The 16,009-nt window shown below is 37.8% G+C and overlaps 1 protein-coding gene across 2 annotated transcripts in view; it reads right to left on the bottom strand.

Moving 5' to 3' along the window:
* Positions 1-16,009, bottom strand: part of LOC478678 (IQCJ-SCHIP1 readthrough transcript protein) — a 710,941-nt gene that overhangs the window by 532,399 nt on the left and 162,533 nt on the right. For both annotated transcript variants that reach the window (XM_038583731.1, XM_038583737.1), the window contains exons 2-3: positions 8,451-8,515; positions 2,104-2,184 (exon numbers count right to left, since the gene is read on the bottom strand). In XM_038583731.1, coding sequence (XP_038439659.1) covers positions 2,104-2,184; positions 8,451-8,515 — 146 coding nt within the window. The remainder of the gene's footprint in view (positions 1-2,103; positions 2,185-8,450; positions 8,516-16,009) is intronic.

The raw sequence follows: 16,009 nt of genomic DNA, 5'->3' as shown, positions 1-16,009 counted from the left end.
GACAAGATTAAGTTTTCTCTCCCTCATCCCCCTCCAGTGAGTGGAAATGGGGTTCAGAGTTATTAGAAGAGATAAAACCATTCTGTTTGCACCTCACTGAACTGAGACTCCTCCATTAAGCCCGCTACATAGAAAGTCCCAGACTCTCTGAGCTGGCTGGAATCTCAGCCAGAGATATTTTTTTTCTTGCCTGCTCCTCCTCCAGGCATCTGCCCCTCTGCCTCTACATATTGGGGATGATGAAAACCAAAAAAGACCAGGGAGGTTTCCTAGCTTCATTTCAGCATTCAAATCAAACAGTCTAATTTTTCACACAAACAACTTTCAATTCCAGCACTTTTTCATTTAAGAGAAGGTTATCTTAATGAGAAAGTTCCTAAGGATAAAGTAACCTATGTTTGCAAACTAGCATCCTGTATAGCAAGGCTGACACATTGCTTGCATAAAATTTGGTAGCCTGATTTATTATTCATTTAGTGAGCATGACACAGAACTTCCTAATGGGGGACCCAACAGGTTCAGAAGCCATATTTGAATTTTATCTTCAAGGTATCTCTATGTTTCCGCTCAGAAACAAGCTTTTTATTGATAACCAGGGTTAATATAAATTGACAGGGGTTTATGTTAATATATGCTTTTATCCAGTAGGATATTATATGGCTGCATCATTTCTGTCTTAGTTCCTAAATCCATAGCTTATTGTTCTTCAAAGATGTACAGCTCAAGGCTCCCTTTTTCAGGGTGATTTATTTTCTAAAAGATTCCTCTTTGGGCTTTTCTGCAAATGATCAGTGATCCTAGCCAGCTTAGACATGTTTAAATTCTCGGATACATGCCTCTCAGAGTGTTAAGCTGTGTGTGTGTGTGTGTGTGTGTGTGTGTGTGAGAGAGAGAGAGAGAGAGAGAGAGATTTCATATGACCTCACTGAAAATTCTTATATGCACCTCTGAAGGAAGATCAGAAGAGGAAAGGATCACAGAAAACAAATATAGTTAAAAATTGCTTCTAAGGTGATTATGATAGACTCCTTCTCTCCTTAAACATAGTTTTAGAAAGTTGCTATTTTGTTCTAGAATATAGCCTGTTTCACTCTGGAAGCTACTAGTTTCATTTTTGTTAATATTGAGATGTTCTTAGCACTATTTTTTGTAAGGATTTATTTGTTTATTTGAGAAAGAGAGGATGTGAGCAGAGGAAGGGGCAGAGGGAGAGGGAGAAAGGGAATCCCAAGCAAACTCCATGAGGCCCCTAACCTGGAAGCCCTCAATGAGGGGGGTGGGGAGCAAGGTGGAGCTAGATCTCAAGACCCTGAGATCATAACTTAAACTGAAATCAAGAGTTGGTGGCTTAACCAACTGAGCCACCCAGGAATCCCTTCTAGGCACTATCTTTATTCATCGGTCATTTGTAGTGGGAAGGGGATTGGTCTTATTAAGAGAGACTAAAGGTACACCTGGGTGACTCAGTGGCTGAGTGTCTGCCTTTGGCTCAGGGCGTGATCCCAGTTTGGGGATCAAGTCCCACATCAGGCTTCCTGTGAGGAGCCTGCTTCTCCCTCTGCCTATGTCTCTGCCTCTCTGTGACTCTCATGAATAAATAAATAAAATCTTAAAAAAGAGAGAGAATAAAAAAGGAAAACGACAGTAAGTGAGGAGAAAAAGAAGAGATATTTTTCCAAAATATATGGATGAGAGATGGAATAGAAATAGGAGGATTAAAAATATGTGTGTGTATAATAAAGAAATAGCTTGGAACAACAGCCAAGTTGTTTCAAGGTGGGATTAACCAAGTTACTAAGATGAAAGACGGTGAAAAATGCTAATGGATGCTGAAGAGCTGCACGCTGCCTAGAACGGGAAAAATCCAAGAAATGAAGATGTGATGACAACCAAATAATTCTCCATAATATCCAGTAGGTGGTGATGTTTGCCCAAAACAGTTTTGTTGCTACCCAGAACAAAGGAAATAATGTTTAACACATAGATAGATGTGAAATAAATAAATGCTTAATTCTTATACCCTCAAATTCCAGAGTAGGCTAGAAGTTCATAAAACAAGAACTGTAAAACTAATGCTTTAATGTAAACTTTGAAATAACTTACATTTTCACTTTTGATTCCAGGGGCTGTAGATTGAGGTGATATTTCTCAATGTTATTCTCCATATCCATGGCCAGTTGATGACTAGAAACAGAAATAATGTCTCAGTATAGCTGAGTCTATATAGTTAACCTTTATAGCAATAAAACTGCTAATTTATATTTATTAGAAAAAGCAGATATACATCCGATCTTGTTCATTTTAATTAATTCACAGAGGCCTAAAGGTTGCTATTGATGGATAAAGGATAAACAACTATACCATGAAAAGAAAATATTATTTTGCCATTTACCTTTGCATTCTTTTAATTTTTACTCCTCAGCTCAACATTCATATTTAAGGCATGAAAGTCATTTCCTTTAAGCAAAGAGGAAAGCAGAATACTGGGCCATTTCAGGAGGAGAAGAAAAACATAAGGTGAGTGTTATAAAACCCATGGCATTGCCCAAGAGAGGATCTCACTCATTCTCACCCCAAAGGTGCCACTGCCATTGACCCTTTCCTCCTTTCATTCTATAGGCTTTTGCAGAGCTCCCACTATGAACAAAGTATAATCTCCACCCTGGAAAACTGCTGGCAGGAGTCTATAGATATTTGATCACTGCTCCTAATGAGCTTATTAGGCAATCACTGGGTGCTACAATGATCAAAGAAGATTTTATGGATTTGGTGGTAGTTGATGTGGGTTTTAAAGAATGGACAGGAATTAGGTAAATTGAGATGCAAAAGATAATACACATGAGAGGGATACTAAAACAAAGGAGTAGAGGTGAAAAAATTCAGGCTATTTTTGGACAATAAGGAGCAATTTGGTGATAATGGAGGATAAAAGTAGGAAATAAGTTTGGATAAGAAGAAAACTAATAGTCATCGGCTACATAATATATATAAAATAGTGTCATAGACATTTTACATGCATTATATTATTCAATTCCCACAGTAGCCTCTACCAATTAACTATTCTCCCCATTGTACAGTTGAGAATCTGAAGCTCAAAGAAATTATGCTCAGGTCACTATGTAGCAGAAACCACATTAAAACTTGAGTCTCACAACCACAAAATACTGCTTGAAGGATTATAATATCATACTTACTAAACTTGATCCTACTTATTGTGGTTTTCACAGGTCAAATATTTGACATCCCAATCCATTACATGCATTTGCTAAGGGTCTGTGTGTGCACATGTGTAAGCACATGTGTTTAAAACTGAAACAAAAATATCAGGGAATATTATTTCCCCAACTACATGTAATGTATGCTGATATCTTTTATTATATTTCAGATTTTCAGGGATGCCTGAGTGGCTCAGCAATTGAGCATCTGCCTTCAACTCAGGGTGTGATCTTGGGGCCTGGGATCGAATCCCACATCAGGCTCCCTGCGAGGAGCCTGCTTCTCCTTCTACCTATGTCTTCCTCTCTCTCTCTGTCTCTCATGAATGAATAAATAAAATCTTATATTTCAGATTTTTAAAATTATCTTTCAATGGTGACTCATCAAATTAATTTAACAAATCGTCAATGAATTGTTACCAACAGTGTGAAAAACATTGCTGCAGGACACCTAAAACATTTGGAGAAGGGAAACTTGAATGGGATGCTTAAGGGTGATTTTTGGTAGGAGTGAGCAAGGAAAGTGATGGAAAATATTCAGGAAGGTATTCAAATTGGTTCAACAATCAAGGACCAGCACTGTGGTTTTAGAAAGAAAAGAAAAAGATTAAAAAAAATTGTGCAGAAGATATCTAGGATTATCTCCTCTTTAGTAAAGAATAACCAAGAGGTGGGGAAACACACAATAGGTTAGATAAATTCCTATATGGCCGGTAGATGGTGCCATCAGCACAATATAGCTTTGTGATTACCCAGCTGGGGTGTTGAGGGGGTAAAGAAAAAACTACTCTTGTGTGCTCTGTGCCATTCATATTCTGGCATTATTTATTCATCCTTATTCACTCATTCATAAATATAGTGTATGTCTTCTATGTGTCAGAAATGATGCAGAACACAAATGATACAATGGTGAAAACACTGGACACAGTCCCTGTTCTATGGTTTTACAATCAAGGAGATGATGGATAACTAATAACTACAAGTGTGATGGATGCTATTCAAGGGTAAACACAGAAGAAACCTAATCCAGGGTTGACGGGCATAAAAAGTCTTGTTTGTACATTGCTATGATCTTGTAGGGACAACGGCCTTACAGCAAAGATACTTTAAAATTTTGTTAATTGAACACCTTACTAGCATCTCAGCAAACTGGGCGATAGAGATACATGTGAGGTGGTGTGGGACTTGTAGTTATTCAGCAACCAAAGGCAAAGCTTAAGTTTTTATAAAAAGAAAAAAAATTATATATTAATAAATTTTGCTAATTTGGGGTTATAATTTATACAACCTCAACAAACTATAAACTATGAATACCTGTAGGTTTAATTGGATAGCTTAGCTCATTCCATCAATAATTACCTGTGGGTAATAAAATGATGATATATGAGGTGAATGTGTGATTGCAAATCACACCAGAAACCCAGCCTGATTCAATATTTACAACAAATAGCAGTCAGCCTAAGGTCTTACTTAAGGTAATAAATGATTATCAAAAACAATACAGTCATAAGCAGGCTCTTAATTAACGGCCTTACTCATTACTCTTCTGTTTATGGGCCCAGAGAAAGCTTTGTTGAGTATGTGCATGTATGTGTATACAAATGCACTGGCCTGGCCCTGCACATCGTCTCAAGTAGAACAGAGTTGCAGCTTCCCCTCCCTTCACACTGACTGTCTACCACAAAACCCTGTTGAGCATTCAGAATAAATGTAATGTTCCAAGGGGGAGTAACTGATCAACTGCTATGACACCACTATCACTTAACTTATGGTCATTTCAAGTAGCTGAGATGATTTACATCAGCACCTAAGTCAGCTACAGCCATAATGAAATGCCTAACTGCTCACTCAAAGTACACCAATTTTTCAATCAAATTTGACAGCTTTCAAGGACACAGCTCTGCCCCAAAGCCAACCAGGAAAATCTCTAGAATTCCAGGCAAATGAGCATAGTTGTTAGGGCTGGGAGCCATTGTTTTCTCTCTGTCCTGGACAAACATGAAAGGGAAGCTCCCCACAGGCCTGTTTGCTTTGAGAGGAGATTTTAATTCCCATCTCTGGAACTCCTCAATCATGATAAGGAAGAATAGGCATGCAAAGTAGATTGGCTATTTCCAAAAGCTTTTAGCTTTCCCAGGCTTCTGGGTAACAAGAAGGAAAGAATAGGGGAGGAAGGAGATAGAAGCCCACATATCTGCCATTAACCTTCACAAATCTTCCTGAGAGCAGAGAGCTGGGAAAGATACACGCTGGTATTAGTGAGAAGTTTAGTACAGAGTTGTGGTCAATTAGCAAGAAAAAAAACTTCTGGAGCTCACTTCTTATATTAAAATCAATAATGAAATATCAGCATAACCAAATTTAATAGATGAAAGTGATGAGGAGAGCAAAGGCAAATGTAGATAAATTAAATTTCCTTACAACTTGCAGCCTATTGACAAATACCTGAGACATGCAGAGTGTGACATTCCTCAAGGAACTCATAGCTGCCTTAATACTGCTGATGTTTTGCTAGAGGCTAAAAGCAACCTCAGTTGAAGAACAGCCAGACCTCCAGGATCCTGTAAGTCTTCTTTAACATAAGGAAATATCTTTAGAGACTTCCTTTATCTCTACCCTCCCTCCATAACTTAAATGTATATAATCAATGGCTCCTCAAGATCACAGGACAGCTCTTTCTGCCCATGGGCCCTGTCCCCTTGATTTAATAAAAGCATCTTTTGGCACCAAAGATGTCTCAAGAACTCTTTCTTGACCATTTGCTCAGTGTCCCCTCATCAAAAGGGCTGAAGGTCACAGAGAAGTGTGTCCCATGAGAATGAAGCTACACGAGATTATTGAATAACTAACAGGAATCTAAAATGCACTTAGACCGCTGGTTCTCATCCCCAGCTCCTCATTAGAATCACATGAAGTCAGCTTTTAAGAAATACTAATCTCATCCCCAGAGATTCAGATTCAATTTGTCTAGGTTGGAGGTTATGCCAAGGCTTATGCCATTTTTATTAACTCCCAGGTGATTCTAAGGGTATCCAGTATGAAGAACTACTGATCTAATGTCATTACCACACTAATCTCCATAGAGGAAAAACTTTCTAGCTACACAGTCAAAAAATTTTTAGTTATTATTGTTTACAATATTGCTAGTGATGATGGGGTGGGGTGGTGCTGAATTAATTTATTCTTAGTTATTCACATTAATGACAGTAGACATGACGAGGATAAATTAAATCTGAAGTTAACTCAGAAACTTCATTTGATCAAAGGGCTGGAACTGTCCTTCGAGTGATGACAAAGCAACTTCTTAGAATCACCGAGACAGAATGAACCTGAACTGTCTTCCAAACAGCCACCAGGATGGAAAGAGAAGGCGCTGACATTGAAGGTACTGTGCTATTGTGCGTATCTCAGTTAATGGTCTCACTAAGACTGTCCAGTCAGTGTTACTGTCTTCATTTTTAAAGATGAGGAAGCTGGTTCGGGGGTGTGTGTATTATATAAGTTGTCCAGTCTCACAAAGCTAGAATAAAATCAGAAAGAGGAATCACATCCAAGATTTTCCATTTTCAGGAATGCTTTCACTAGCACTTCAAATGGATGGACACTTCACTCTTCTTGGGTACCTCTACTTTCTGTCATCTCACTCCTTAACAAAGAAGTCCATTTTGTTGGGCAGGCAGCATTTTTACAAAAGTTATTCTTTTTCTAAGTCACAAAGCTGTTTCTCCATAAATCCTGCTCACTGATTCTTGCTATGCTCTCTAGAGCAAGAAGAGCAATTTAGCTCCTTTTTAAATAGGAAAATTCCTTCGAATGTTTAAGGAAAGCCATTATGTTCCCTCTGAGATTTCTTTTCTCCAAGTTCACATCCTCAGCTCTTTGTAATAGTTTCATGTGGTTCCAGATCCCTCACAATTTTAATTGACCTCCTCTGATACTCGTGGGAGGTCAATGCATATTTTTATTTATTTTATTTTAATTTTTCTATTCTATTCTATTCTATTCTATTCTAGAAAGAGAGGGAGAGAATTATGTGAGCAGTGGGTGGAAAGGGAGAAGGAGAGAAAGAATCCTAAGCAGGCTCCATGCCCAGGGAAGAGCCCTCTGTGGGCCTTGATCTCACGACCCTAAGATCAAGACCTGAGCCGAGATCAAGAGTTGGACAATGAACTAACTGAGCCAGCCAGATGCCCCTCTATGTGCTTTTTAAATGTGGTGACCAGAGCCACCGGTGGCACCCACATGGGCTTTGCATTGGGGCTTAGCCAGTGGTTGAGAGCAGGAGCACTGGTGGCTTCCAAATTCTCATCCTCACTACTCTTAGCTAAATATATTTAGATAAGTGCTGAAAGCTCTTTGAGTCTTTCTCCATCTATAAAATAGAAACAGTGCCTATGTCAAAGGCTGTTATCAGAATTCTATGAGGAAACATCTCTAAGCATTCACTAATATGGAGGATATTGTAAATACTCAGTAAATGTTCGTTTTTTTCTTTTATCTTGACGATGCATGTCTATTGATCAGTCTAATATTGTGATAATATTTTTAGAAGCCATATAAGATCAGGGTCTGTGTTAAAATCAGATAAAACCTCTAAGCTTCTATTCACACAAACTGAAATCAGAATATATCTCTCACATGCTCTAATTGTACAATTTTTTGAAAATATAAATGAAAAGTTCACTTGTATCTTTTAAATTTCATCTCTTTCTTTCTTGCTTTTTTTTTCAGTACAAAAGATCTTATTCTTAAAAAGACAAAACTACAGCAATGGAAAACAGATCAGTGGTTCTCAGAGGTTATGAGGGGGCAGATCACGTGATTACTGAGGTCAGAGCACTTTTGTTCCTTTCTGTAGTATTATTTTAAATGTTCTTCGATTAGTCAGTGTTACCCTTATGCTTTTTGCAAATTTTATGACTGCCTTCCATACATGTCATTGATTAAAAGCCAAAAACAGGGAAAGGTTAAGTTTTAAGCCCTCAGACACAGCACCATGCATCATATTATTCTGTTAATCAGTGTAGCTTGTGTATCACACCTCAACTGGCCATAAATCTACCTAACTGTATCTCAAATAAGCCATATACCTGGGTCCTGACCACAGTGGTATCATAAAGAAACTGTCAAATTTACTCACTCATTTTTGCCTTGCCAGGTGTTTTGTTTTGTCTTTTTCTTGCAAGCTTTTTAACTTCAAACATAATTTAATTTCCTTTGGTATTTTTTACTTACTTTTCAAGTAAATATTTTCCATCATTAACTTGTTCTAAAGGGTTCTGCAACCGTTTCATTTCTTCCTGTGAAAAAGAAAAGAAGTAACTTACAATTTGACCCCGTGTACTTGTGGGTAATAATATTGGAGAACAATTGTTTGCAAAATTGAGATAACTGTTGAGAGTTCTGGACTAAACAATGGATAAGTGCTTAAACATACAATTTGATTCTCGATCAAATTAACATACAATACTGCCACTCAAATTGTATGAATTTTTTATGCCACTAAAGATAGTGCTTCCTGTTATTTTCGCTGAGTGAGGATGTGTTTACATGGATCCACTCATGCTCTTCCCAAATTTACTCTGTCAACAGTATTATGTTTGATGGTTGCTGGGTAAAGGGCTCTAATGAGCATGTGCTGGGTTTAGCCATTTAGCAATCATCCCCTCCTGTCTTTTGGTAACTCTAGGTAACCTCATCCCTTAGTCACTGTGCTCAGACACACACACACACACACACACACACGCACACGCACACGCACACACCTTCCCTGCATTTCAGGCATCCATAGTCTCTGTAATTCCATTCTCCAGGCTACAGTGATTGGTTGCCTCTACTTGCCTCTTCACAAAAGCTACTGAAGTACCAAGAGGAATCTCTAATGAGAATTACACATTTGTCCCAAAAAGACCATGAGGTCTTTTGGCTTTTAAGCAGTCTCAACATACTTCTAAGCTACTAGACATCCAAGTCTCCTAGGCTATCCCCCATGCTCAATTTCTTAAACTTTATGCTGCATTGTGTATCCCAAAATTTGACCCAGTCACTCACCTTTCCCCAATCCCTCCAACCTTTCCACTGAGACTTTTGGAACTCATAGTCTGTCATTAGCAAAATCCTCTATCGTCTCAACTTTTTGGAACATTCCCTTCAACTTACTCTGTACCCTGCCTCACTGTTCTGGGAATGGCTAAGTTTTTTTGTTAGAGCAAGAAAATCAAAGAGTCATTTAGAAAAGAATTTTAGGATATAGAAGACTTTGCTGATGACAAACTTAACTGAGTCCCTGAACACACCATCTCCCTTGAAGTCTGCTTAAGAGGTGGCCATTTCTTTCCACATGCTACACCCAGCAGTCTAAAGGAGGTATGAGACCCCATCTTCTCCTTATTGCTTCTCCCAGATCCTCCTCATTCCTACAAAAGCTTAGCTCCTCTGCAAATATGCCAGCAGTTTATCCTAGGCTTCTGCCCTCTTCCATATCAATCCTCATTCCTCAGGTCTTATCCAGTCCCAAGGTTTTAAATTTATATTTGCACCTGACCTCTCTTCTAAACTCCAGCCTTCTACATCCACTTTCTTACCTGACATCTCCAGATGCACATCTGATGGGCATCTCACATTCAAAACCAAAGTCTTGATTTCCTGGCCTCTATCCTCCAACCCAAAACTCCATCTTCACCACTTCTTCCTCATTTTAGCAAATGACATCACTATTCACCTAGATATGCAGAGCTAAACCCTAGGAGTCAGCCTTTAGGCCTTTGTTTCTCTCATAACACACAATCAATCAGCTAATCTTGTTGATCCCAACTTTAAAATTTATCCAGAACTTGACCTCTGCTTCTCAGTGTGGTCTAGACCAACTGTGAGTCTCCCATCTCTGTTTCCCATATTAATTTCATTTTAGTCAATTCTCCTTACATCAGCCAGCATGACAGGTTAGTACCTAGGCTTTCATTTCTAAGTATGTGAAGTGCACATATCATAAACATACAACTTTTGACAAATGCATACATTGGCAGAACCACTATCTAAAAATGAAATAAAGAACATTTCTCTCTTTAGAAGTTTCCTTTTGAATTCTCTCTCAATTCCCCTCTCCTGTTCTGATTTCTATCACCATAGATTAAGTTGGCTTGTTGTAGAACTTCATATAAAATCATCTATTCTTTTGTATCTGGTTTAATTCACTCAGCATTATATTTTAAAATTAGTTGTTCAACCAATGGTAATTTTTTAAACTTCACTTTGGTTAACTAGAGAAGAATTTCAGTTTTTCCCTCTGAATTCTATAGTATAAAGATTTTTAAGTATGAAGAACTCTGGAACTCAATGTAAGTATTTGCCATGCTAAGAGCTACTAACTGGAAGAAAAAGATAACATAGCAGAGAGGATGGGAGCCAAGGAAAACAGCTAAAGAATCAATGCCCTAGTGATGCTGTGGACCTCTGGGTCAAACTGGAGCTTGAAACCAGCATACTGATGGACTTTTCACTTTCATGACCCAATAGATTCTCTAATTTCTTAAGGCACTTTTGGTTGAGATTTCTATTTTCTTTAAGTTGAAAGAATCCAAACTCAGAAGTGACAGTATGAGCCATAACCTAGGGCTACTGTATATAAAACCCTAACTTAGATGAGACATGGAACTATAAAAGTTCAGAACTGACCAGTTCTTGTTTGTTTTGTCAGTGTCTTAAAAATGTGTTATTCAGAAGAATAAAGGCTGAAGCACATCATGGTCTTCAGTTTCTTTTTATTAAGGGCTGCTGCTTTTATATCCAATATTGGTATAACAAACCTCATAAGAAGAACATCTCTGTATCTTTTGTAAAATTGCTGTATAAGACACTGTACATGTTGCTACAGGTTCTCTCATAAAAAGAATAAAATTTTAGGATTTACTATGAGGTATATTTTCCCCTTCTGAGACAATAGTACACTTCTTCTCATCAGCAATGACATCTAGTAAGTCTTACAGAAGTTGTCTATTTTGCCTTGAAACTTAAGCTAAATTGTCAGAACTACTTTTTCCATGATGTTAGTACAATGATACCCCTCTCTTTCACCTCATGGTGTGTGAAATTCTTTAATTTTATTTTAACTCTTTTACATGTGTGCTTTTCACAGTAAGTGGAAGCCAGTACAGTATAGGCAGAGTATATATATGATAAATGGGTAGGAGGATAAAGATGATCGATAGATAGGTAAGCAGGTAGACAAACAGATTGATAGAACATCCTTTTAGCTCTTATACATGGCTTTTTATTTTCAAGGTAAAACTAGCTCTTCAGCACAAAAGACACTGGTTTCTTATTCTAAGAACAAGTCCTCACACTTACCCTCTATTTTCCCCCAAACCTCCCACCCTCCCACCTAATCCTTCATCATATCCCATCCCACCTCATGACATAAGCAATAGATGAAGCAGCTGTTACAGAAAGGAAGTAGATTGAAAAGGAATCCATAGTTATTCTTGAAAACCAAAGGAGGATTTTTAGGACATAAATTTGTTCTTTTTTACCCCCTGCACTATGATTAGGAAAGAGATGGGGCTGTTAGTAGTCCCAACACTTTCTTCTCTAAGATATGCCTGTGGCGTGCTTTCTTCTTTTCTTTTCCCCTGGGGACTTGGGGTATAGGAAATAAAGGGCTTTTGCACTCTGTGTCAGCCACTCTCCTTTCCTTGGTTCTTTTAATGCAGAGAGCTTGCTGTGTGGGGAGGGCTTTGATGCAGTACTTTATTCAATCTGACTATCCACGTTCTAGGAAATCATATTAAACATAAGGTCAATGACTAACAAGAGCTTTCTGAACAGCTGCTCTGCTGACAATTTGGAGGATTGATTTCATCATTTGGTTATTTAAGCTAACTATACAAAAACACTTCAATTCAATTGGCCTGGAAGTTCCAAACCATGTCCTCATTTTCTTGGAAATGGATACGGAAGTTGCTTGCTCAACAGATCTTCACTTGGAGTTTCACTTTTTGAGAAAGTTTTGTTTCAATTTGCCATTAAAAACATATACAAATTGGTCTTTTTCATCACTAATTTCTCCTACTAGTTCCTTTTGTCTCTGATTCCATATCGGGCAATGCCACTTCCCTACTAGAAACCAATAGTAGCTCCCCAGTGCTTTGAGGATAGATTCCAAATTCCTCAGCCAAGGAGGTCTGGTGCAATAGGGCCCAGCTGTCTCTTCCCACTCCACCTCATGAGCCCTGCCCCACATACTCCTTTCCTAAGTCTGGTCATAAGAAACTTCACATAATCCTGGAACTTACATCCTGTCTTATTGATGATTCAATGATAGTCTGTCCCCAATTATTCTACTCTCCTACTCCCACTCTTCATGTAGGAAGCTCCCAACATTATCCTACTCCATAAAAGCTTTCTGAACTCAACAGGAGTGCCAGATACCCCACCCTGCTACTCACAGTGATCCCTATTTTAACATTACTTCTCTACCTGATTGATGTACCCTGCTCCCTCACCACTAAGATACTTGAAATCAGGAATGGTGACTTGCTCACACTGAGATGCCTATTCCCCAATGAGGCATTTAGGAGGTGCTTAATAAATATCTGTTGAATAAATGAATTATAAATGTATCAAATGCATTATTCTAACTGAAGTGAAAAGAAATCTTAGTTGCTTAATGCCCCCCCCCCCAAATCCCAAGAAATTGTATGTCTTCTGCTGATTCTTCTCTACATCTCCTAATGCACCTTTATAATCATTCGGTAACTTTCATTTTTATTTAACATTATATTTTTCCAGCTTTATTGAGATATAAGTGACAATTAAAAATTATATATATTTAAGTTGTACTACTTAATGATTTGACATATGTAAACATTTTGAAATAATCACCGTACTCAAGCTAATTAACATATCTATCACCTTACATAGTTACCACTTCCTTCCTTTTTTTTCTTTTTTTCTTTCCTTTTTTTTTTCTTTTTGTTGTTTTTGTTTTTGGTGTGGTAAAACACTCAAGATCTACCCTTTTAGCAAATTTCAAGTCTATACTACAGTATTGTTAACTGCTGTTCATTAGATCTCTAAAAGTTACTCATTTTGCATAACTAAAATTTTGTACCACTTGACCAACATCTCCCTATTCATACTCTTGACTCATCTCCACTCTCCTTTGAGTTCTGGGAGGCTCAAAATTTTAGGCTTTATCAACCAAGCCCCTCTGTCCTTTGGGTAGGATTTGAGCAGTGGGAGGCACTGCATAAGATCAGAGGTTAGTAGAAGAAAGAAGTTGGAGTATTTATTTTCTTTTCTCCTATCTCTTACTAAAAGCATAGACTGGTATAATTAAGGCCACAGCTCCCATGGGTGGCCTTTCCAACAAGGTGTGGTTCTTGCCATAGTCTCATAACTGCTCTCATTTCTTGCCCCTCCAAGGCCTTTTCTTCCTTTCCTTCACTTCCTTTTCCTTCCCTATTGTTACCCTTTCCAGCTATTGATAGACCCAGATGCATCACCATCCCTTGTGATTTTTTCCTACACCCTCCCTATGTAACCACTCTGTTAACTCTTTCAATCACCCTTTTAAATGAGTCATCCGTCTTCTTACTAGAATCAGGCCGACATGACTCAAGGATCCTAAATTTGCTTTTGCTTGCAATTCCTTTTCTGTAATTCCACAAATTCAATTAATCAATTGATTAATCATATTGAATAATAGAAAGAATATGTCTGTTTGATGGCTGATCCTACAGGAGAAGTTGTCCCAGCTTGAAAGGCCTAGCCCCAATTTTCTGACTCCATTTGATTCACAGGATAAGAAGATAATTTCTACCATTCTCTATTTAACCTCTGTCTTTTTTGAAATTTTGGCTAAGCCCCTCTGCAAAATACAACCTTAATGATTTAAGCACAATGCAGACATATAGCATTCCATATCCTTAATCCCATTTTCCCAAATAAAACTTGTGTTATAGGTGGCTCTGAAATGCAGGCTGTACTATTAAGGGGCATAATTGATTGACTATTTGCCAAAGGCTATGCTTCCCACTGTCATAGAGTTTTGTTCTGAAGTTACTTGGGTGTGAGCTGTTAGCCTGGATGGCAGAAGCTGGATTTTGTTCTTCTGTATCTGGCTTTCCCTCCTACCTTAATCCTAGGTTTTTTCTCCTGTCACAAATAGGAGAATATATCTATAAGGTTAGATAAAGCTCATCTCTATGGCCACTTAGCCCCTTTAACCTACCCAATAACAAAATATTGTTCTTTTTTTCTTTTTCTGTCGCTGCCACTTCTACTGTCTAAACAAGCAGGATATTACTTTGAACAAGTTTAAAATAAGAAATCCACTCAAAATTACTTTTTCTCTAAAGCGTACTTGTATCTAAACACCAACCTTTTAACTTTTCTGACTTATGCCTTGGCCATTTTATTCCCTGCGTATCCCAGAGCATTTAAGGTAACTAAAAACTGAAAACAATATATATTTTACTTCATTGTGTAGCTATAGGTGACATAACCTATGCCAATGACATACATTATTTTTTGTGTTGGAAATAATTTTATGTTAACTTAAAGGTGACTATTTAACAAAAATTAAGAGCCAAAATTACTTTTGACACTTTTGACTCTTCAATCATTAAACATTACCAACTTTCCTCACTGCCCCCCTGCCAAACCACTGGCTTTTTTTTAATGGAAATGTAACAAGGGCACTAAAAAAAAGGGTTACTAATGTTTGCATAATTTGGAAAAGTAGAAGACATAAAATCTATACTAATTTTAGCTCTGCATCATTAAACATGAAATATTGATTATTGCTCTTTGCAACAGAATTTATAAATCTAGCTAGGCTGCTGTGTCCACATAAAGTGATTCTGATGCTTTGCCCTCAGACCTCAATGACTGTAAATGATGCTCCTTGGTGACAGCTGGGAGGCTGGCATTCTGATCCACAGCCTTAAGAGATACATTTCCCAGATTAGACCAGGAATGACCCAGCTGCACAGCCCAACTTCAGAAAATTAAATTGGAGGGAGTCCAAACCTCTGTTGAAATAACTGTGTGAATTACAATGCTTCCATGGGCCTTGTTATAATGTAAATGTGCTTTACAATTTACTGTCATTTCCCTTCTACTCCTGCTGTGAATATGGGCATTAATAGTCATCTCATATATTTAAGGCAAAACGGCATCAAAAATAAAAATGCAAGATTCATGTTTTCTCCTTTTGGAAAGCAGAGACTAAATTCCTTTCTTTTTTTCTTTTGCGATTTTTTTTGCAAAAAGAGCATACGTTTTGTTTATGTATTATGCATTAATGCTTTTTATGGCTGACAGACCTGTAAATTTCACACAGGAAGTTGTTTTGCAGCTGAACATGAATGTCTTTGGGAGGAAAAAGTGGCTAATAGGACATCAACAGCTCATTTAAAGGATTCATTCAGATAAGTTATGGGAACAAATATGAGGTAGTAGACTTAAAAACAGATTTGCCTGTTTCCAGCACTTTAAGGACATTTTGAATGTCCGACAGAGATGCAGAGGGGCTGTGATTTTATAGCGACAGAGTGAGGTAGTTCTAGGCTTCACAATGCCAGTTCTCAGTGGCATTGTAATTTGCTACCTCATACATAGTAAAACTTACAAACTCACCAATATAAGATATGATGATGGGAATTGTTGTGATTGCCTATTCTTTATTCTTGTTTGACCAACCAAGCTATGTTCACAGGCATTAGGATATACAAAAGTCTTTGATTGCCAGTTCTGAGAATGCCAAACATCTGAGCTCATTTGAACAGATGCCA

The sequence above is a fragment of the Canis lupus genome, chromosome 34 (genome assembly GCF_011100685.1).
Source record: "Canis lupus familiaris isolate Mischka breed German Shepherd chromosome 34, alternate assembly UU_Cfam_GSD_1.0, whole genome shotgun sequence".
NCBI classification, from domain to species: domain Eukaryota; kingdom Metazoa; phylum Chordata; class Mammalia; order Carnivora; family Canidae; genus Canis; species Canis lupus.
This window is presented reverse-complemented; position numbering and strand designations above follow the sequence as displayed.